Raw genomic sequence first — 23,808 nt, forward strand, 5'->3', positions numbered from 1 at the left:
AGCTGGAGCTACCCAGCTAAACCAATCCCCAATTCCTGACCTGAGAGTTAATATGCATTTGTTGTTTCAAGCCCTGGGTTTTGGGGTAATTTGTTGCACAGTAATAGATAACTAATTCACTGAGACCCTGTCATAAGAAGGATAGCTTCTTTGTGGATTGCAGTGACCTCACTTACCACCATAGTCCCAGAAATGGATGCCTATGTCAGAACCTATCTAGTAGTCTTTCTGTGAATGCAGCAGCTTTACATCTGATATAGGACTTTCTGTCAGGTTAATTATATTACGTATTTGAAGACACAGAATAGCCAGACTTGACCCTCAAAATTACTCTCTATCTTCTCCGATACCAGAATCTGGCTCTTTCCAGAACACTGCCCATCCAGGCATTATTTTAGGTTGCAATTTAATTGATAAATCCTAGACACTTAATCCAGTATAGGGAACTAATAATTTCCAAGTGAGATTTTGCCTTCAAAAATGCCAATTCCCCTTGTCCTACCTGCCTACCCAAGATCATAAGTCAATAATGGGAAGAAACTGAGAGGTAGAGGCTGAGGACAGTGAGGTCTTATAGGACTAATGCTTATTTCTGCTTTATACCTTTTTCTATTCTTCTCTAGGCTTTGGCCCTAGACATAGGGTAATTTTGGACAGCACAATCGTGTGCTCTATCCCATGAATTTGAGATATAAATTGATAGCCAAAAGGATAGAAAGTGTTTTAAGTCTCTTGATAGCATTTGAAAGAGAAAAGACAAATTTCCCCTTTTCCATGAAGCTCTCTACATCACCTGTTGATGGGGAGGAAAAACTTGCCCAGAAAGAATGTCCTCATCAACGCTAATTTCCAAGAATGTTTACCCAAAACCGAAAACATAACTTATCTATACTACCTGCCTCACTGTCTTAGGCAGTGGCAATTGGAGCCTTACCCTCACCAAACTGTCTTATCTTTCCAGCTTTACAGAAGGAGGCTCTATATTCTCCTTACTTCTCTAACTTTACAGAAAGATGAGGGATAATCCGAGAGAGGCAGTCCCTGTTGTTCTCGAATTAGGCCAATTCGAACATCCCTTATCTACCTTGACTGGAATGAGAAGACACGGAGAGGAATGGGACTGGGGAAAGAACCACAAATTTACTTAATTTCACAACTGTCAAAAGCATAAAATTAATCCCAAGCCATGCTTAGTAAGGATAAAAAGTTTTCAAATTTATTTTTGGCCAGCTAACCAGCTATGTACCAATCTTCATTTCATACCTGAGAAATACATATTCTAAGTGATGAAGCATAATGAAGCATAGCATCAAAGTCCATTTGTTTACTCACCTGGGTTGAAATATTAACCCTACTTCTAGATTAACAGTTCTCAACTCTGATTAACCGTGAGAGTCATCACCTGAAGAGCTTTGTAAAAAGTGCCATCACCAAGGTTTCACCTCAGACTAGTCAAATAGAAATTTCTCAGGGGTTGGAGGAGGGGAGAGAAGTCAGGATTTTGAATCAGTAATTTAAAAAATATTCTCAAGTGATAATACTGTGCACCCAGGATTAAGAAGTACAGGCCTAGGCTGACATCTCTGTGCCTCTTATTCCTTATCTATCAGCTCATGCAGAGCCTTTAGGACAAGGTTAGGTGAGAGAGATTGCACTGTTTAAGGACTCTGTTATCTCACTAGCCACAGAGGGAAAAGACAGGAAATATTTTGAACTTTGTTCTTCTCATTAAAGTTATTACTACAATTAATTGAGCATTCTTTATCCATATTATCTACATGGGTATAAATGTAACTGAAAGTTCGGTCTCTGAACCCGATGCCAATCCAAATAATGAGAACAGAGTCTTGAGTGGAAGAGGAAAGGTTTTTACTATGCCAGGCACAGGGAGCAAAGCAAGGGCTCATGCCTCAAAAATTGCTAGCTCCCCGATGAGGAATGGGTAGGGATTTTTATTTGGGGCTTTGGGGAGGGGAGGGGGTGCATGTAGCTGTGCAGGCTGGCGTTTTCCCACCAGCCTGCATTTGGCCTTGAGAGGCTGCTTGCAGCAAGGCGCGGGGGGTGGGGGTGGGGGGGGGGGTGAGATAGGAGGATGGCAGGTGGGCGTCCTTCGCCTTTGTCTCTTGTCTCTCTTCCTGTTTGAGGCGGGTTTGAGCGCCGGGAGTGAGGAGTTGAGGTCTGGGAAGCCTCCGCTCCTTGATACTCTTGAGACAGCAGCTTCCCTGGCAAACTCAAGGTCACGTGATTAGCTAAACTTTAGTGTGCCTCCAACTCCAGGCCACCTGGGCTTTTAACAATTTGTAACTCCCATTTAGTTGTAAATCTCAAGGAGTCCAAGTTTAAAGAAACAGGTATTTCCATATGAGTGGAGCTAGAGAAGCAGGAAAGGGGGCGGTGGGTTTTAGTTTTAACCCCATATACGCTGGGTTCAATGTGGGGGAACTGATATCAGGGCTGATGTTAAGAGCCTGTAACATAAAGATACTGTGGTGCCTCTCCCATAAAACTGGTTGGATGCAACTAAAAATCATGAGGGTAGTTAAAGTATAATTGATCTTTGGGTAAAGCTATAACAGAGTCCTTTGATTCCATCTTGATTGTGTTATTTCATTTTCCTTATTTTTTAAATATTCTGACTTTAAAGAATATATAAGGCAAGTGTAATCTTTGAAATGAGATCGCAAGAATAAGAACTAATTTGTGAAGAAATGGAAGGGCATTACTCTATGATTATACCAAATGAAACGTATAGCCATCTTATACACGTGGAGAAGACAGTCTGGAGTTCCTAACACATGTTATATTAACTAGACTTTAATTTTTTGTGTTGTTATTAGATAAAGTTAGAGGATGGTGAGCTTTACATGTCGTTCTAGTATGTAAGTTAATGAATCAATGCTGGAGGAATTTTCTGGTCAAAGTTTTCACTCTTACCTGATTTTCATAAATCTTTCCTGCTATTTTCATTGTTTCTGACTTTAAATATTCTGCAAAGCTCAGTATATTCATGTATGCAGTTTTATTTTATCTCAACTTGTAGTCTTTAGGAAAATGTTCTCATAATCTCAGGTTTATTAATAAGCATTACATTTTCATCTCTATCATGTTTTAAAGGTTGGGCTTTCCTTGCCTCCTTCCCCGTTGTTGGACTGGTCTTGGCCAAGTGGGTGTTTTGTACTGTGAAATATAGGCTGCTGAACATTTTACACATTCCTTGTGTGTCTATCTGTGAGCTCATGGAGGCATTTCTATAAAAAAAAAAAACAAAAAACAAAAAGAGAGAGAGAGAGAGAGAAATAAATTATTTTAGGTCCAGCAAGGCTAGTAATGTCTTAGGTCCAGTATTTTTAATTACTGTATTTGGCACCATGTTTTAAACTTCAAAAAAAAAGGACTTGATTTTATCCTTTGTGAGTTTTCCAAAATCATAAATGTAGCCTCTGTGACTAGTCATTTAATAAGAGGAGATTTCTTGTTTTTTCTTTCGTTTTTCTTTCCAGCTTTATTGAGATATAATTGCCACATAGTATTGTGTAAGTTTAAGGTGTACATTATGTTGATATGATACATTTATAAATTGCAAAATGATTACCACAGTAGCATTAGCTACCACTTCCACCCCATCATATAGTTATAATTTTATTTTTCATGGTGAGAACTTTTAAGATGGACTCTCTTAGCAACATTCAAGTATATGATACAGTGTTATGAGCTATACATTAAATACCCAAATTTGTTCATATTATTACTGGGAGTTTGTACCCTTTGAGCAATATTTCCCCATTTCTCCCACCCTTCAACCCCTGGGAACCACAATTCTACTTTGTGTTTCTCTGATTTGTCCTTTTTAGATTCCACATACAAATGATATCATACAGTATTTGTTTTTCTCTACCTGACTTATTTCACTTGTCATACATAATGCTCTCGAGGTCCAACCAAGTTATAGCAAACGGCAGGATTTCCTTATTCCTCATTTTTAATAGTAGTCATATATATATATATATATATATATATATATATATATATATATCTCATATATATATATTTATGTCACATCTTCTTTATCCATTCATCTGTTGATGAGGACTTAGCTTGTTTCCATATCTTGGTTATTGTCAATAATGCTGTAATAGCAGATGTTAGTACTCTTGATGTTGTCCCAGAGGGTTCTTAGACTGTCCTCATTCTTTTAAGTTCTTTTTTCTGTTCAGCTGGGGTGATTGCCTCTACTCTTTCATCCAGATTGCTGATCCATTCTTCTGTGTCATCTAGCCTGTTGTTGATTCCCTCTAGTGAATTTTTAATTTCCATTATTGTAGACTTCAGTTCTGATTGGTTCTTTTTTATATTTTCCAATTATTTTTTGAAGCTCTCACTGTATTCACCTATTCTTCTCCCAGGATCAGTAAACATCCTTATGACTATTAGTTTATATTCCTCATCAGGCAGATTGTTTATCTCCATTTCATTTAGTTCTTTTTCTGAGGATTTGCCCTCCTCCCTTATTGAGAACATATTTCTTTGTCTCATTTTGCCTAATTCTCAGCACTTATATCTATGTATTAGGTAGATCAGCTACATCTCCTGATCTTGGAAACATGGCCTTATGTAGGAGACGACTTATGGGGTCCAACAATGTGCTCCCCTCTTGTCACTCAAGCCAAATGCTCCAGGAGTGTCTGCTGTGTGGGCTGAGCATGCCTTTCTGTTATGGCTGGGTTGCTATTGCTGTGGGCACACCAGTAGGCCAGGCTGGTCCCCAAGTTGGTTGGTTGTGAGGCTCAGGCACATTTGGCTGCTACGTTTACTTTATTGGGTGGGACTAGCCTCTGGAACATCTGTCTGCAAGGTCTAATAGCACACAACTGCTGCTGTTTGGCTATTAAATAAGTCAGGTCCCCAAAGTAGCTGGTTGCTAGGCTCAAGGGCTCACAATTGCTACAGATCTCTGGTGCAGTTCCCTGTGGTGTGTGGCTGTTGGTGGCTCTCTTTTGAGTGGGGGAGGCCTCTAGCCAGCTTTGGCTATGCTGCCTTGTAATACACAGGTGCATAAAGAGTGAAAATGGGTGGAGCCAACCCACACATGGCAGGGCACAAATATTTCAAGCACTGGAGTGCAGGGAAGATCCAATGTGTGGCTGCTTGTGATGGCCAGTGGCACAAGTCTACTTCAACATGCTCCATTGCCCACCTCCACTGGCCCACATGCACCCTGCTGACATGGACCCACTTGTCCTGCTACCCAGGTCCCACATGCCCTGCAGACATAGGTCCAACAGTTTGGGGCTTTCCGGTGTGCAGAACTTCTCCCTGGGGCAGGCATCCTGTTCCCTGGCTGTATGGGATTGCCTCAGGTGCTACACTGGGCATAGCAGATGCCTGAAGTAACAGGCTAGAGGAAGAAATCCAGTGGTAACTGGCAGCCTCTGTGTCAGCATGACTCAACTAGGTCACAGTAATAGCTGTTGCCAATGTCTCAGTCTTGGGGGTAGGGTGGGGGCAGATCTTCCTGCCTCTCTAATATATGCTTCAAACTTGGTGAATGAGTCTCTCTTATAATGGACCACACACATTTTTATCTGGTGTTTCTAGGTTGGGTGAATCTGTGCATAGGCCATTTACAAGCAGATTTTTATTTCTCTGAAGATTTTTAGTTTTCCTGTGCATATTCTCCAATAGTTTTCAAAGCCAGCAAAGCCAAGTATTATGAGATCTCATCTCTGTTGTGCTGAATCTAAGGGCTGGGATGCCTAATGTGGAGCTAAGATCCCCCACTCCTCTGGAGAAGATCTGTACTTTTGAGATCATTACTGCCTGTGATGCGCCATAGGAATGTTGTGGTTTTTCCATCAATGCAGCTGTGTCACTGCCTCTTCCACCTGTCTGTGTTGTCTGTAGTTACAGAGCTTATTATCCAGTTTACAGATCTCTCTCAGAGGAAACTGTTCTACAGGCAGTGGTAGATTTGTTGTGTCCATGTGAGGAGGTGAGTTCAGGATCCTCCAACACTGCCATCTTCCAAAGTCTCCCCTCTAGGCTTTCTTGAAGTCCCTGACAAAACTTAGTTGTAAATTTCAAGGGATAAGATCATTTCTAGATCTCACAGTTTGTAAAACGCCAGTATCTTGGGGATTCTTGCACTTTATAGCCTCAAGATTTTATGTAGTATGTACATAAAACTACATATGTACTTGACCTACATTCTTTGAAGAAACCTCTTTGATGGTGTCAATTCCACTGCTCGGTCCCTTTTCCATCTTTCCTTATTCTCTAGACTTAACCATCTATTAATACTCATCCATGTCTCTCAAATGATAACTTTCCTGAATTTAGATGCCTTCTAACCCAATTTTCCAAATTCAAAAGATGAAGATATAGTTATCTCATATCCATTCCTGTGAGAATAATCTCATTATTTCTGTACTAAGTAAAATAAAGAGAGGAAAGTTAAGTATTAAAAGGCAGGTGAGTGGATTCTGATCAAATGACCTGAGCCTATCTTAGCGAAAACTAATACGACAGTCACTTTAAAAATACCATAACTTCCAAAGGATATTATTAATAAAACACTTGACAGAAAAGATCTGTCTACATAGACTGAAATGAGAATATGATTACTCTCATTTCTTTGCGTTGCTTCCTCATCTTCTTTATAAAAACCTTGCCTCTAGTTCCTGCTGGTGGAGCATTCCAGCTAACTTTCAGTTTGGTATTGCCCAATTCAAATTGATGTGTGCTCAGATAAACTGTTGGAAATCTTCATGTGCCTCAGTTATCTTTTAACATATGAAAACTGCTATATACATTAAAGAGATGTATTCCTAAATTCAGTTCCCTCTGAAAACAAAAATAGAATTCAAAGTGTCATTAGAAAAGGAGGTCATGAAAGTTCTAATGATTATATTAGTGTTTTATGAAGAAATCTTTCAGAAACATCTCAGGACAACAGTCTTATGAATCATTCACATAAAAAACTCAGAACTAAGAGATACATTTATATTTGACCTTTCCTTAAGATAAAAATCCTTCTAGAAATATTTAAAAGGAATGGTAGTTTGTTGATTTGATAGTGTGTCAATAAATATGGACAAGAATAAAGAACAATCATTATGATCGAAAATTTTATAAAGCCAGAAAATGTTATGTAGAATAATTGTATACCCAGAAACTCTTGGGTAATATATCCCATGGTAGTAGAAGAGTGACTCTTGACCAATGAATGACCTCTGAGTTCACACAGTCTTTGAAAGGACAGTGTAGGGAGAAACTTCACTCAGCATGTTTGACATCTTCTCTTATCTTTAAAGGTTTCGGGAAGAATCAATTTCACACCAGTAGGCCCTCAAACTTAGAATACATGAAAGAATTCCGAAGTTTGGAAATTTTCAAGGAATGTATACATAGAATAGAAACCACGTGTCTATCAACCTAATGCTCACCCACTTCATAATGAAACTATGGCAAATCTGTAGGAATAGAAATTAGATAATGAGAAAAAGTTATGTAAAAGTACATATATGTTGGAGTTGAGGAAGATAATCGTTAAGAGTTGAAGACAAAGGTAAAATAAACAGATAGACAAAGATCATGTCCAACATGAAATACAGTAAGTAGACTTGCCTTTTTCCTGTTGACACTCATCTGAAAAAAAAAAAGGAAGAAGAAAGACCAATTCATTAAAAACGAAGGCACAATGTCAAGAGGAGGACAATATTTTGAAACCCTTCCATTGTTTACTCCTTTGTTAAAACCGATTCTTATTTCTAAGAATTGGAACCAAAAGCTCCCAAAGACCATTTAAGCAAAGAAAAGCAATGTAATTTTAATTCCCTCCATTCCTTTGTGCAAAAGGAATTAAGATAGGAAATGAAAGCATGACAGGAGGTAGAATAGGATTTACTCTGGGATAAATAATATCACACATTCTTCGTTCATTGAGCCTTCTACCTTTTTCAGACTAAAATACCAGCACACACACATACACAAGATAGGTAGTTAAAATGTGATGAAAAAATCTACAGGAAAAGTACCCCTGTTATGTAAAATACCCATCAGATAGTCAAAAACTCTATCTATAGCAGTAGCTGTATGAGGCCTGCTACATACATTAAAGACACATATTTCCGAATTCCATTCCATCTGTAAGCAAAAATATAATTGAAACGTGCCATTAGAAAAGGAGGTTGTTAAACGTTTAATGATTGAATTAGTGCTTTAGAAAAATTCTTTGGGAATCATCCTAGGACAATAGCTTCTCATGTCATTCACATAAAAAATTCTGAATTGAAGTTATATTATATACGAACTTTCCTTCAGATAGAACATCCTTCTGCGAGCATTTAAAAGGTATTAAAGTTTGCAGAATTAATAATTGTATGTATAAGAATGTGGAAGAACAAAGAACATTTGCTATAGCTAGGTAGAAACAAAAAGCCTAGAAAAATTATGTAAAATATTTGTGTACCTGGGAACACTTGGGTAATATAATGACGGGCAACAAAAGAGTGAGACTCAAGCTCACACTAATGCTATCAAAAATTACAGTCTTTCACAGGACAATGGAGGGAGAAATTTCACTCATCAAATTTGGAATATTTTCCCATCCCTTAAGGTTTGGAAAATATCAATTGCATATAATGGCCCCTTGAACTTGTAATATGTGACGGAGGTTCTAAATTAATGGACTTTTTCAACACAATATATAGAGAGTGGAAATCATACGCCTATTAGCCTACTCCTCTTCATCTCACAAAATTCCTAATGAAACTATGGCAAGTCTCTGGAAGACAGAAGAGGCCAATGTTTACAGGGAAGGACAAATATGGGATGAAAAAAAGAAAAGAAGGAATGGGGAAAGAATGGAAGGAAGGGACAGAGATGGAAAACCTTAACATAGGAGAGGTCCGTAAGCAAAAAAGTTGGACAGGGGATAGTAGACACCCAAAAGAAGGATGGGCCAATGGAAGGTACACAGGTAAAAAGGCAGGGAATGTGAACCATATCAAGAGAGCAGTCATTTTAAAGAGGTATGGGAATAAAGAATTGTCAGAGATAATTTACCAAAATTTTTCTGAAGTTCTTCTGAAAAATAAAATGGAAAGATCAATGTAAATATTAGGTAATACAAACTCAAATTAAATTCAAATTTATTGAAAAATACACACGTAAAGTTAAATGTATCAGAATACAGATAAGCTCACACACACACACACAGGGAAGCATATATAAATGCACCAACAGTCACTAAAGGGTCTCTTTATGTCCAGAGAAAATACTTCATAAATTAAAAGGGGTAAAAGGTCTAAGAAGAAACTTCAGAAATATTAATTCTGGTGGTTTGCTTAAAAAATTATTCTTGATTCTTTTTGAAATTATCTACATATTTGTTATGCAGTTTGCTAACTTTAATAAATTCCTTGACTGCAGTTACATATATATAGTCAATTCAGGTTATTGCAGTGGCTATGTTGTATATAGTGACCAAAAACACTGGTTTAGAATATACTGAACCACTATTCCAGGAGGAAATCTAGGTTAGGTTCCTTGGACCCTCTATTCCCAACATTTTCATGACCCCCATTAACATAAAACCTAGTTTTGTGTGAGTTTCTATTTTAACTCGAGGCTGAATGAAGCTTATCTTAACTAAATCACATGAAATGAAGGGAAATAAAGTATTAACTGGAAGTGAAGGGGGTTCTAAATCCAACGACTTGAGTTATCTTACATAAAATGGACAGATTAGCCACTTTGAGAACGCCACAACATCAGAGGTATATGATTAATAAAATTATACTTGACAAAAAGGATCTGTTGACAATTATTGAAATGACAGGAAAATTCACAGCAGGAATAATAGGAGAAAGTGAATTGAAAAAGAAAACAGCACGGTCTGTTAGAAAGATAAGGTAATGAGACAAATCATGCGAACATGTACGTATACTGGAGTTGAGAATGATGATCATTAATAGTTGAAGACAGGGAAGAAACAGATGAAACTATGACTAGGAACACAGTGAAATATGTGAATGGGACTTGCCTTTTTTCCTGTTCACACTTACAGATGAAACAAAATGATAAAATGACCAATTCATTCAAAATGAAGGCACATGTCAGTGAGCAAAGAAGATAAGAATTTGAAACACTTCCCTAGTTTTCTCTATGGTTCAAACTGAGCAATATTTCTCAGGACTGGAACCAGAAGATTCCAAAAGCATCCTCACCAACCACAGGTAATGTTGTTCTACCTCTATACAGCCCCTGGTGCAAAAGTACTAAATATGAAATGAAACCATGAGAGTATGTTGATATGACTTCTTTTGGGATAAACAATATCCATCATTGGTCTTGCATTGAGCCTTTTTCCTTTTCAAAATATAGTGCAAACACACACCAATACACAATACAGATGCTTAAGAGAGATGAGGGTGCAAACAGTAAAAGCATCTATCTGTCCCCCAACTGTATCTCTAGCAAGTATATTCCTGAAATCTATTCCCTCTGAAAAAAAAATCATTGAAAAAGGTCATTAGAGGGGCTGGCCTGGTGGCATGGTGGTTAACTTCATATGCTCCACTTCTGCGGCCTGGGGTTATCAGGTTCAGATCCCAGGCACAGACCTACACACTGCTCATCAGGCCATGCTGTGACAGCATCTAACATACAAAACAGAAGAAGATTGGCATGGATGTTTGCTCAGTGACAATCTTCCTGAACCAAAAAGAGGATGATTGGCAATACATGTTAGCTCAGGGGCAATCTTCCTCACCAAAAAAAAAAAGGAGAAAAACATCATTACAAAAGGATGATGTTCAACTTTAAATCATTACATTAATATTTTATGAAAAAATTTTTGGAAATATCTAGAACAATAGCTTAATATATTCTGAATTGAGAAATATATTATCAATGAACTTTCCATAATACATAAAGTTCTTCTATAAACATTTAAAAGGAATTGCAGTTTTCAGAATTATTAAGTATGTCAATAAATTACAAAAATATAACAATATTTACTAAGGTTAGAAAGGAAAAAAGCAGGAAAAATTATGTAAAATATTTGGATACCAGGCAGCACTTGGGTAATAAGTTCAAGGACAGTGGAAAGTAGGCCACGAGCTCTCAACTGACGGATAAGAGACAACAGAATTTACAGTCTTTCAAAGGACAACGGAGGGAGAAACCTCATTCAGTAAGGTAGGACTGTTCTCTCATTTCTTAAGGTTTGGGCTAAATTGATAGCATCTTAATGTGCCCTCCTACTTCAAATACACAATAGAGGTCCCAAATTAATAGTCATTTCCAGAAAATATATGTAGAATGGAAACCATATGCCTAGCAGCCTAATTCCCCTCATCTCTTCAACATACAACTATGGCAAGACTCTGGAAGATGGAAGAAGCCCATGTTTACAGCAACGGACCAGTATGGAATGAAAACAAAAAGGAATGGGAATGGATGAAAGGTAGAAAAACAGAAATGGAGAGAATGTAATAAGGAAGAAGTTCATAAACAAAAATTGAGGAGAGGGAAGTGAAGATATCTAGGAGAAGGTGAGGAAATGGATGTCATGTAGGTAAAATGGCAGGGAACACTAAAGACCAAGACAGCAGCCACTTAAATGGTTATGGGAGTAAAGGGTTGTCAGATGAAACTTACCAATTTTTTCATGAAGTTCTGAAAAATAAAATGGGAAGATTAATGTAAGTATCATGTGAAACCAATGTGAAGAAAATTCAAATTTAAAAATTTTAAATGTAAAATAAAACCATCAGGATGGAGAAACGGACACACATACACACAGAAACACATACTCACTCACTCACAAATATGCATCAACAGTGGCTGAAAGGCCACTTTTGTCCAGAGAATACTTTACAAACAATGAAAATAGGGGAAACAGAATGAATTTACGGCAATACAAAACATTTCAGAAATATTAGCTGTGGTGGTTACCTCATAAAAAATATTCTTGATCCCTTTGACATTATTAAAGTTTTTATTATTCATTTTGTTAGTTTTGGTAATCTCTTGACTGCTACTAAATAAAATAGTCAATTCTCATTATTGTGGTAACTATGTTGTATAAAGTAGTCACAAACACTGATTTACAGAATAGTGAACCACTGCTTGCAGAGAAAATACAGGGTTAGTCTTGGGTGCCTTGATTTAGTACACTTCCCTCAATCTATTAATACATAACCTTGTTTTATGAGAGTTTCTATTCTAACTCTTGCCTGAATGAGGCTTATCTTAACTAAATCACACGAAGTAAAGGGAAATACAGTACTAAATGGCAGTGAAGGGGGTTCTAAATCAAATGACTTGAGTTATCTAAGACAAAACCTACACATTAGCCACTTTGAAAATGCCAAAACATCAGAGGTATGTGATTAATAAAATTATACTTGACAAAAAGGATCTGTCGACAATTACTGAAATGACAGGAAAATTCACACCAGTAATAATAGGGGAAAATGAATTAAAAAAGAAAACAGCAAGCTCTTTTAGAAAGATAAGGCAAACAAGTACGTATATTAGAGTTGAGAATGATGATCACCAATAGGTGAAGACAAAGAGGAAAAAGATGAAACCATGACTAGGCACACAGTGAAATACGTGAATGGGACTTTTGTTTTCTCCTGTTCACACTTATAGATGAAACAAAAGGAAAAAACAACCAGTTCATTCAAAATGAAGGCACATGTCAGTGAGCAAAGAATATAAAAATTTGAATCACTTCCCTACTTTTCTCTACAGTTCAAACTGACCAATATTTCTGAGAAATGGAACCAGAAGATTCCAAAAGCCATCTCACCAATCACAGGCAATGTTGTTCTACTTCCATACAGCCCTTGCTGCAAAAGTAATCAAATAGGAGGTGAAACCATGAGCAGAGGCTGACATGACCACCTTTGGGATAAACAATACCCATCATAGGCCTTGCATCGAGCCTTCTTCCTTTCCAAAATATAGTGCAAATACACACCAATACACAAGACAGGTGCTTAAGAGAGATGAGGAAGCCAACAGTAAAAGCATCCAACTGTCCCCAAACTGTATCTCTAGCAGGTATATTCCTAAACTCCATCCCCTCGGAAAAAAAATCATTGAAACATCTCATTAGAAAAGGATGATGTCGAACATTTAATCATTCTATTAATGTTTCATGAAAAACTGTTGGAAATATCCTAGAACAATAGATTAAAATGTTCTGAATTGAGAAATATATTATCAGTGAACTTTCCTTAATACATAAAGTTCCTCTATAGACATTTAAAAGGAACTGCAGTTTTCAGAATAAATAATTGTGTCAATAAAAGTGAAAAAGTAAAATGATATTTACTATAGTTAGAAAGAAAAAATAGGAAAAATTATGTAAAATATTTATATACCTGAGAGCACTTGGTTGAGACATTCAAGGGCAGTGGAAAGTGAGCCAGAAGTTGACACTTGACCATATAAGAGACAACAGAATTTACAGACTTTAAAAGGACAATGGAGGGAGAAACCTCATTCAGCAAGGTAGGACTGTTCTCTCATTTCTTAAGGTTTGAGCTAAAATTGATTGCATCTTAATGTGCCCTCCTACTTCAAATACACAACAGAGGTCCTAAATTAATAGTCATTTCCCAGAAAATATATGTAGAATGGAAACCATATGCCTAGCAGCCTAATTCCCTTCATCTCTTCAACATACAACTGTGGCAAGTCTCCAGAAGATGGAAGAAGCCCATGTTTACAGGGATGGACCAGTATGGAATGAAAAAAGAAGGAATGAGAATGGATGAAAGATAGAAAAACAGACATGGAGAGAACATAATATGGAAGACGTTCATAAACAAAAATCTGGAGGAGGGAAGTGTAGCCATCTAGGAGAAGGGCGAGCTAATGAATGTCATGTAGGTAAAACAGCAGGGAGCACTAAAAACCAACAAAGCAGTCACTTAAATAGTTTTAAGAGTAAAGAATTGTCACAGATATCTTACCAAATATTTTCTGAAGCCGTTCTGAAAAATAAAATGGAAAGATTAATGTAAATGTCATGGGAAACAAACGTGAAGAAAATTCAAATGTATTCAAAATTTTAAATGTAAAATCAAACCCATCAGGATGTAGAAAAGGACACACACACACACACTTACTCACTCACAAACATGCATCAATAGTGGTGGCTGAAAGCTCACTTTTCTCCAGAGAATATTTTATCAAAAATGAAAACGGGAACTGGAATGAATTTAGTGCAACACAAAACATTTTAGAAACATTAATTCTGGTGGTTACCTCATAAAAAATATTCTTGATCCCTTTTGACATTATTCAAGTTTTTACTACACATTTTCTTAGTTTTGGTAGGCTCTTGACAGCTACTAAATATTAATAGTCAATTCTCATTATTGTGGTAACTATGTTGTATAAGGTAGCCACAAACATTGATTTTCAGATTACTGAACCACTGCTTGAAGAGAAAATGCAGAGTTAGTTTCCTGGGTGCTTCTATTTACAACATTCCCCTCAATCTATTAGTACATAACCTTGTTTTATCTGAGTTTTATTTTAACACAAGCCTAAATGACAATTATATTAACTAAATTGCATGAAAGGAAGGGAAATGAAGTATTTAGTGGCAGGAAAAGCTATTCTAAATCAAATGACCTGATCCTTGCAGAAAACTTAGACATCAGAAACTTTAAAAATACCAAAACTCCACAGGTATATTATTAATAAAAATTCGTGCCACAGAAATGATCTTCTACATTGATTGCCTTGACAAGAGAAATAAAACAGGTAATAATGGGCGAAATTGAGTAATAAATGAGGATGGCAGACTTCAGTTGGAAAGATAACGCAAAATCACAAAAAATATGTATATGTTGGAGTTGAGGAATATGATCATACAGAATTGAAAACAAAAGTACAAGAAACAGATGAAACCGTGACTAGGTACACAGTGAAATACATTAATTGGATTTGTCTTTTTCCTGTTCGCTCTTATCTGAAAAATAAAAGGGAGAAATAACCAGTTCATTAAAAATGAGAGCACGATGTCAGGAAGGAGGCGGACAAAAACTTGAAACCCTTTCATAGTCTACTCTGTGGTTCAAACTGACCCATATTTCTGAGAACTGGAACCACAAGGTTCCAAGGACATCTCATCAGTCAGAGACCATATTGTTTTATATTCTCCCATCTCTTAGCACAAAAGAAATTAAGATAGGAAATGATACAATGACAGGAAGTAGAGTGGTAAATCATCTGGGGTAAACACTATCAAGATTTTGTCCTTCATTGGGCCTTCTCTCCTTTTCAGAATAAAATGCAAATAAGCAGGCATACATGAGACAGGTATTTAAAAAGTGATGAGGAAGTATACAGTAAAACACCCATCTGTCCATAACTCTGTCTGTACCGTAGTCATATGAAGCCTACTCCATGCATTAAAGAGATATATCCCTAAATTCCTTCCCTCTGAAAACAAAAACGTAATTGAAAAATATCACTAGGAAAAGAAGGATATTAAAACTTTAATGATTACGTTAGTGTTTAACGAAAATATATTTTAGGAATACCCTAGTACAATAATATAAAAGGTAGTGTAAAACTCACTGGTAATGTCAAATGTACAGTCAAAGTTAGACTCTGTAACACGGTAATGGTGGTGCATAATTCATTTACAACTTTAGTTTAAAAGTTAAAATATAAACAGTAAAAATAATCATAATTACAAGAATCTGTTATTACTTACACAATGTAAAATATATGTAACTTGCAATAACGATAATGTAAAATCTGAGGTCAAGAAGAAGCAGAAGTGTAAAGCTTAGGAATTCTATTGAAGTTAAGTTGTCAGTTTAAAATAGGGTGTCATAGTTTTAAGATATTTTATATAAATCTCATGGTAACCACAAGGGGAAAACCTGCGGCAATTACACAAAAATGATAAAGAAGTAAAAGCATACTGATAAAAAAAGATATCAAAACACGAAAAAAAGACAGCATGATAAGAAACAAGGAACAATGTTCTACAAAACAACTGAAAAACAATTAACAAAATGACAACAGTTAAGTTTTTACCTATCAATAATTATGTTAAACAGAAATTGATTAAATTCTCCAATCAAAAGACATAGAATGGCTGTATGGATAAAAGAACAAGATCCCATGACACGCTGCCCACCCTACCTGAGCTCCTCTTCCAGATCATAGATCCAATCATCACAGCTAGCACAGCAGTCACAATTTGAGGGAAAATCTGATTAGCAGTGATGCCCATGATGGGGTTGGCGGCCTGAAGAAGCCGTTCTGGGAAGAGAAGGGAAGGTGAGTCCCTGGTCCCCAGGCTTCAGCCCTGACCCTGCTGAAGGTCTCCAGAAGGGCTCCTGATTTCCCTGAGAAGAGGCTCTGAGCCCACGCCTCCCTCCTTACCCCATCTCAGGGTGACGGGCTCAGGCAGGCCCTCGTGCTGCACATGGCACGTGTATCTCTGCTCCTCTCCAGAAGGCACCACCACAGCTGCCCACTTCTGGAAGGTCCCGTCCCCTGCAGGTCTGGTCTCCACAAGCTCTGTGTCCTGGGTCAGGTCCTCCCTATCAGCCTGCCAGGTCAGGGTGATCTCCCCTGGGTATAAGCCCAGGGCTCAGCACCTTAGGGGGACCTCCAGGTCTGAGATGGGGTGGTGGGTCATATGTGTCTTGGGGGGTTCTGAGTGGTAAAGTAAGAAGTTTGAACTGGAGTCAGACTTCAAACACATTGTGTGTGGGGCAGAGAACAAGGCCTAAGAGAGAAAGTCCCCCATGGTTTCCACAGCCACTGCCAGAGTCAAATGGAACTGCTCATCAGTTTTTTCAGGGATGGCTTTCCTCTCCATCTCCAAGAGAGACTGAATCTCTTAATTGTCCAGAGAGAATGGTGGGCACTTCGGGTGTGTTGCTCTCTGGTACCAGATCTGAAAACCCAGGCAGACTCAGTCTCCCTACCCACAGGACAGGGGTGTTCTGGTGTCCTCTCATTTGCCTCCTCTCCTTGTAGCAGACCCTCAGCCTGATGCGAGATCGAACAAGCCCCGCGGTCCCGCGTACCTGTGCGAGGGAGCGTCTCCTTCCGGTTCTCCAGGTATCTGCGGAGACACAACACGCACGTGCCCTCCAGGTAGTCCCTGTGCTGCTCCGCCACACCGGCCGCTTCCCACTTGCGCCGGGTGATCTGAGCCGCCGTGTCCGCCGCGGTCCAGGAGCGCAGGTCCTCGTTCAGGGCGATGTAATCGGCGCCGTCGTAGGCTGACTGTACCCGCGGAGGAGACGCCCGTCCAGCCCAAGTCGCAGCTATACATCCAGGGGAGGGTGTGAGACCCTAACCCTGCCCCCAAGGTCAGCCCTGCGCCCTCCCTGACCACTAGGCAGTGATTAAACCTAAACCTAACATGAAACCCAGTGAAAGTCCCTGTTGTCTCTACTCTAGTGGAGGGGCCCGGCAGGTCCCGCACATTCGGGGTGACTCTTGGACTCGGGGAGACCCCGGCCCGTCCGTGGGGATGGGGGTCGCGACCTGGACCCGGGCCCGCTTCGCTCACCAGCCTCGCTCTGGTTGTAGTAGCCACGCAGGGTGTTCAGACTCAGAAAATCTGTGCCTGGCCCTTGACCTTCCGCGTCTGTCGCTCCCAACACTCAGGCCCCTCCCGCTCCACCCACGGTGCCCACGGCTCCACCCTCGGACTCGCGGCGTCGCTGTCGAACCGCACGAACTGGGTGTAGTCCATGTAGCCGACGGCGATGAAGCGGGGCTCCCCGCGGCCGGGCCGGGACACGGCGGTGTAGAAATAACTCATGGAGTGGGAGCCTGGGGGCGGGGAGGGGCTGAGACCCGGCCGATCCTCCTCCCGGCGCGGGTCCCGGTGCCGAAAACGGAGGAGACGAGGAGTTCGTAAGATGGAAAAGGGCCGGCCAACCGAGAAGGGCCGGGATTTAGGTGTGGGGAGAGAGGGCGTCAGGAGAAGGGAGGGATCTGGATGGGCCCGGGCAGAGGTGGGTGGTCTGGGCGGGTGTTCGCGGAGCCTCGCCTTCCTTGGGGGTCCTGCGCCCAGACCGCGCAGTCCACTCGCTCCGCCCGCCGCAGAGGTGGTTTCCTCCCGATGCTGCACTCATCCGCCCAGGTCTGGATCCGGACCATGACCCCGAGAGCAGCAGCAGGAGGAGGGGTCGAGGCATCGTGACCTGCATCCTCATGGTCTAAGGAGAATCTGAGTCCTGGCGGGTCAGTGGAGACTTTATTACCGGCAACCGCGGTGGCGCTGATTGATTTCTCTAGAAACCGGACGCGCAATGGGATTGAGAACTGGGGCATCTTCAGGAGAATTCAGGCACAAAGACCTGACACAGGTTGTGAGAGGGAGAAGTGAAACTCTGGGAGATGGGAACTCCCCAACACTGAGCTTCCCCGCCCCAGACACTGCCCTCGGGCCCCGCACCCTGAGAGCCACACTCCAGGACCTGGGACTTTTCTCTGACCCCTCTCCTTTCGCAACAAGAGCTCTTTGTCACACCGTCTCCCTGAGTCCTGGCCCCGGGGCTGTCTGAGGAAACCGGGGAGAAATCCTCAGGCTGGGCTCAGCCCCTGTTCCTCCTCTTCTCTTCCTGGCTTCCCCCTACTTGAGCTGTGCTCCTACTTCTTAACTCTACTCCTGGACTCTTGCAGAAAAATACTCAGCCCCAGAGAACTTGATGCCAGAGAGTGAGCTCGCCCTGGGAATGGAGGTGGAGGGACAGGAGTTTTCTCTGTAAGCCCGGAGAAGTTGTGCCTGAAAACACCAGATAGAGGTTCTCATGGAGACCAGGTTCCTTTTTGTTAACCCCAATGGGTAACACAATCTTGAAATCCCTCCGAACATCAGGAATCTAATCTGTAAAAGAAGTGATTTTGACCCCTTCGTACAGAAACATATCTGCACAGCACTGCAATCAGACTCACAAAGCCCCTGTTTTACTTTCCCAGACAGTATATCTGTGACTCAGGTTTGTTGCATTTTCAAATGATCTTCATTCCATAGCCCTGAGTGTGTCTGAGTCCCTGACTTATCCTCAGTACAAAGGAGCACATGGAAGCACAGTTTGTTACTGTGTATTAATCACCTCAAACATGAAAGTGCTCAACTCAGTCAAAGTGCCCTTCACCGGTGCTCCTTCATTGCCTATTTTTATCAGTTACTCACATCTAAGTAATGTGCATATTTTATCAGGACACATGTTTTTAAACTGATTAACAAAAGGAGGCAATTAGTTTTTAGGCAGCTCCAAAGAATGTATTAAATACCAAGAATACTCTACTAGGTCTGTAGATATATTTATTAAAGATCAATAAAACAGTATGTATGTTTAGATCTGAGAATTCCACTGCTTTAGAATTCTTTACCTGTTTCTTTTCCCCACCCCTGCTCCTCCAGCCCTTCTCTCTGTCCCTCTCACCCCTCAGGCCCTCGTCTCCCCTTAGTCTCCACCACCCTCTCACTCCTGAATTATGGCACCAGCGCTGCAGTTCATAAATTATTCTACTCACTGTGGTCAGTGATTTCGTTAATGTGAGTCAGGATGTGTCATTTCTTCACTTAAAATGCTCCAATGTCTCCATCTCACTCTTGGGAAGCCTCTAAAATGTAAGGCACATGAGCACATGGGCTTTGAGCTGTTTGGGTTAAAGTTGTATCCTCAATATATAAAGCCACTCCTGGTACGTAGTAGGCATTAGATTAGTTGTTGAATGAATGAATGAAATATGATTTTAAAAAATTTAACTGCATTATGTAAAATAAAAATGAAAAATACAAAAAAAAGTTAGGAAAGATTTTATTACATTCATACTAATTCATAAATTCATTCCCATGGAAAAAATGCTATGTGCCTATCTGTTGCACAGTGAGCCTGTGTATTAGTTTCTGTTACTGAATAACAAATTAGCATGACTTAGTGGCTCGAAACAACACCTGTTTATTTGTTTACAGTTCCTTAGTCAGAAATCTAGGCACATGGTATTTCTATTTTTAATTTTTTTGAGAAATCTCCATACTGTTTTCCATAGTGGCTGCATCAGCTTTCATTCTGACTAGCAGTGTATGAAGGTTCCTTTTTCTCCACATCCTCTCCAACACTTCTTATTTCTTGTCATTCTAATAGCCATTATGACAGGTGTAAGGTGATATCTCATTGTAGATTTGCTTTGCATTTCCCTAATAATTAGTGATGTTGAACATCTTTTCATGTGCCTGTTGATCATTTGTATATCTTCTTTGGAAAAATGTCTGTTCATATCCTCTGTCCATTTTTTTGATCAGGTGGTTTGTTTTTTGTTGTTCAGTTGTATGAGTTCTTTATATATTTTGGATATTAATTCCTTATCAGTTAGATGATTTGCAAATATTTTCTCTCAGTTGGTGGGTTGTCTTTTTGTTTTATTGATGGTTTCCTTTGCTGTGCAGAAGCTTTTTAGTTTGATGTAGTCCCATTTGTTTATTTTTTCTTTTGTTTCCCTTGCCTGAAGAGATATTTAAAAAGATACTGCTAAGACCAATGTCAAAGAGCATATTGCCTATGTTTTCTTTTGGGAGTTTTATAGTTTCAGGGTTAAAAGAGGGGAAGAGGGAGGGGGAGCGCCAAAGAGGTAAAGGGACACGTGTACTGTGATGGATGGCACCCAGACTTTTGGTGATGAACACAGTGTGGTCTATACAGAAGCTGAAATATAATGATGTACACCTGAAATTTACATAATGTTATAAGCCAGTGTTACTTCAATAAATAAAGAAAAAAGAAAGAAATCCCGACATAGTGCAGATGGGTTCTCTGTTCAGGGTTTCACAAAACTATGTTCTCATCTTGAGCTCAGTATCCTCCTCCAAGCTTATATACAGACTGTTAACAGAATTCAATTTTTTCCAGTTGTGGGACTGAGCTCCCTGTTTCCTTCACAACTGTCAGTAAGGAGCTGGGGGAGGGCTGGTCTCAATACCTAGTGGCCATCAGCATTCTTTGCCATGTGGTTCCTCCATTTTCAAAGCCTGCAATGGAGAAAATCCCTCACATTGAATCCCTCTCACTCTTTGAATATCTTTCCTCAGGAAGAACACCTCATCAGGGCTTACTTGATTAAGACAGTCCAACCCAGGATAATCCCCGTGTCTTAAAGTCAACTGATTTGAGACCTTAGATCCATCTGCAAAATCCCTTCACAGCAGCATCTATATTAGTGTTTGATTGAATCACTGGGAGAAAGGTGAATAGCTAGCAGGTGGTTGTTGTGGACCATCATAGAATCAGCCTAGCATGGCCTGGGTCTTCTTTTTGTGTTTAACTGAGTCACAATTGGAAATTAAAGTTCAAGTAAATAGATTGTTGTGAGTCATAATAAAATAAATCCTATTAGCCATGGAAGTTCTCCTTAAATCTTAAAACCAAATGATATTTTAACATTTTATAATTCATTTAGAGCAAATGAAAATTAAAGTGCAATAATTCACTCTCTCTTTCGGCACTGCGTTAGTTATGTGCCGCAGCATAACAAATTGCCCAAAACTTAGCAGCTCTAAACAACAAATGTGTATTGTCTCCCAGAGTTTCCCAGGGGCAAGAATCCAGGAGAGGTTTACCTGAGTGCTTCTGGCTCATGGTGTCTCGCAAGATTGCAGTCAAGCTGTCACCCAGGGCTGCATCATCTGATGGCTTGACTGGGATAGAAGGATTCAGAGGAGACATGGCTCACACATATGGCTGTTGGAAGAGGGCTCAGTTCCTTCTTGGATGGTCGCAGGAGGCCTGAGTACCTCGTACCTGTGGATTTTTCCATAATATGGCTAATGACTAGGTAGTTGGCTTCTCCCAAAGCAAGTGATCCAAGAGAGGGAACACCCAAGATGGAAGCTGCAGTGTGTTTTATGTCCTGGACCCAGAGTCACACACCATTCCATCAGCCTTACTCTGTCAGTTAGCAGTGAGTCATTAAGTACAGCCCACACTCAAGAGGAGGGAATTAACCTCTACCTCTAGAAGGGAGGAGTATCAAAGTATTTATATACATGTTAAAACCAAAATTAAATATTATTTCAGGATTTTGTAAATGAATGCTTGTCTTATCTGATTATTTTTCTTTAATGCTTTTCACTTCTCTTTTGGGAAGTAATGATTAAAAGTTTGAGACAGAGACAGGAGGTAAAATAATATTTGTAAGTTTTTCTTGCAAATGCCTTTAATAATAATGTCCCCTACAATAAGTTGCAACAAAATTGAGAGTATATAGCAGCCAGATCATACAGTTTCAAGACCTGAGTGCCATAAAAATGCCTTTAAAATAATAACTATCTTTGTTTTTCCATAGATGTTTCAAATTGAGTTTAAGAACATAAAAGATATTGGCTAAGATGCCAGTTCTCTCATTCAACATCATCTTCAAATACATTTGTGTAGTGAAATTGCTTTTCAGTTAGAAAAATGTGATTCTCATACCTCAGTCTGTGTAGCTAGATTAGCATCATGACAGCAATTTTGGTGGGATGCAGGAGGCAGAAATAGTTAACTCCAATCTAGAAACAAAGTTTTCCAAAAACTGGCTATTCAGTTGGCATCCTGTAATAAGTTTAACATCTTTTACTATGTTTTGGAATGAGAATCACCAACGTGATTCCAAAAAGCACTGTTATATGTGTCTCTGAAGATTTTTAAAGCAGCTCTACTGTATTTTCCATTCACACTTTCTATTCTATCACTGGTTGGTTACCCCTTTATAAGGTTGTGCAGTTTAGCCTATATTGATCAACAATGTGCTTTTCCACTTCTGTAAAACAGGTTAATTCAGTTGTATGTGAGGTTAAATGTAAGTAATACATCAAATCCTTCTCAAGATAGAATTACCTTGCACATCAGATTACACATTGTATACTAGAAAATCTTAGAGATGCCAGTGAGCAAAAGATCAAATAACCTATTTCTAACCAGTATATTTTTTTATGGCATCCCGGCTCTCTGCCTCACATGGCTTATAACATTGGTTGTGGCTTTGCTCTAGTGTGGTAGTTCTCCTGAGGATCCTTGCAATGAACTTTCATATTTTCTTTTCTCTTTTGTTTTTTAAAAAAGTTAACCAAGAATGGTTCATAAGCTGCAATTTAAAAACTGCCAGTTTAACCAAATTCAGGAGCTTCTTCACTAAGGAGATTGAAACCATGAAGAACAACCAATCAAGATTGTTGGAGATGAAAACTTCAATGGACAAAATAAAGAAAAATCTGGATTCCCTAAGCAACGAAGCTGACAATGTGGAGGAGAAAATCAGTCAGTTAGAGGATAGTGCTATAGAAATGCTTCAGAGGGAGGAGAAGAGAGAAAAGATTAAAAAGAAATCAAGAAGTTCTCAGAGGAATATCTGACTCAATCAGGAAATGCAACATAAGGGTTATAGGTATTCAAGAGGGGGGAGAGGATAATGGAACAGAAAGCTTGTTCAAAGAGATAATAGATGAGAACTTCCCAAACCTGGGGAGGGAGCTGGAAATCCATGTTAAGGAGGCCTCCAGATCTCATAACTTTGTCAATGTAAAAAGACCTGCTCAAAGGCTTACAGTAGTGAAGCTGGCAAAAGTCAGAGACAAAGAAATTATACTAAGGGCAGCAAGACAGAAGAAAATAACTTAGAAAGGAACCCCTACCTGGCTTTCAGCAGATTTCTCGGCAGAAACCTTACAGACTAGGAGAGGGTGGAATGATAGATTCAAAATCCTGAAAGACAACAAATTTCAGCCAAGAATACTCTATCCAGCAAAAGTATCCT

At 39.5% G+C, this 23,808-nt stretch overlaps 1 protein-coding gene across 1 annotated transcript; it reads right to left on the bottom strand.

The window, feature by feature from the left end:
• Positions 1 to 2,934: 2,934 nt before the first annotated feature.
• Positions 2,935 to 17,827, bottom strand: LOC100060096 (patr class I histocompatibility antigen, A-2 alpha chain-like). The gene is made up of 9 exons (XM_070244137.1): positions 17,716 to 17,827; positions 17,573 to 17,656; positions 17,082 to 17,324; positions 16,186 to 16,305; positions 13,992 to 14,012; positions 11,662 to 11,679; positions 9,064 to 9,084; positions 7,624 to 7,644; positions 2,935 to 3,248 (listed from the first exon to the last, which is right to left on the bottom strand). Exons 1-9 carry the CDS (start codon positions 17,825 to 17,827, stop codon positions 3,235 to 3,237), a joined length of 654 nt encoding a protein of 217 aa, XP_070100238.1. The 3' UTR covers positions 2,935 to 3,234.
• Positions 17,828 to 23,808: the final 5,981 nt, after the last annotated feature.

The sequence above is a fragment of the Equus caballus genome, chromosome 20 (genome assembly GCF_041296265.1).
Source record: "Equus caballus isolate H_3958 breed thoroughbred chromosome 20, TB-T2T, whole genome shotgun sequence".
Classification (NCBI taxonomy): domain Eukaryota; kingdom Metazoa; phylum Chordata; class Mammalia; order Perissodactyla; family Equidae; genus Equus; species Equus caballus.

What these genes read in the sequence shown, in the direction of transcription:
- LOC100060096 (XM_070244137.1), bottom strand. Translation starts at nt 17,827, where the DNA reads ATGAGTTATTTCTACACCGCCGTGTCCCGGCCCGGCCGCGGGGAGCCC. An exon ending in GTTCGACAGCGACGCCGCGA is followed by an intron (nt 17,657 to 17,715) that starts GTCCGAGGGTGG and finishes GAGTGTTGGGAG; the next exon opens with CGACAGACGCGGAAGGTCAA. An exon ending in CTACAACCAGAGCGAGGCTG is followed by an intron (nt 17,325 to 17,572) that starts GTGAGCGAAGCG and finishes CTGGATGTATAG; the next exon opens with CTGCGACTTGGGCTGGACGG.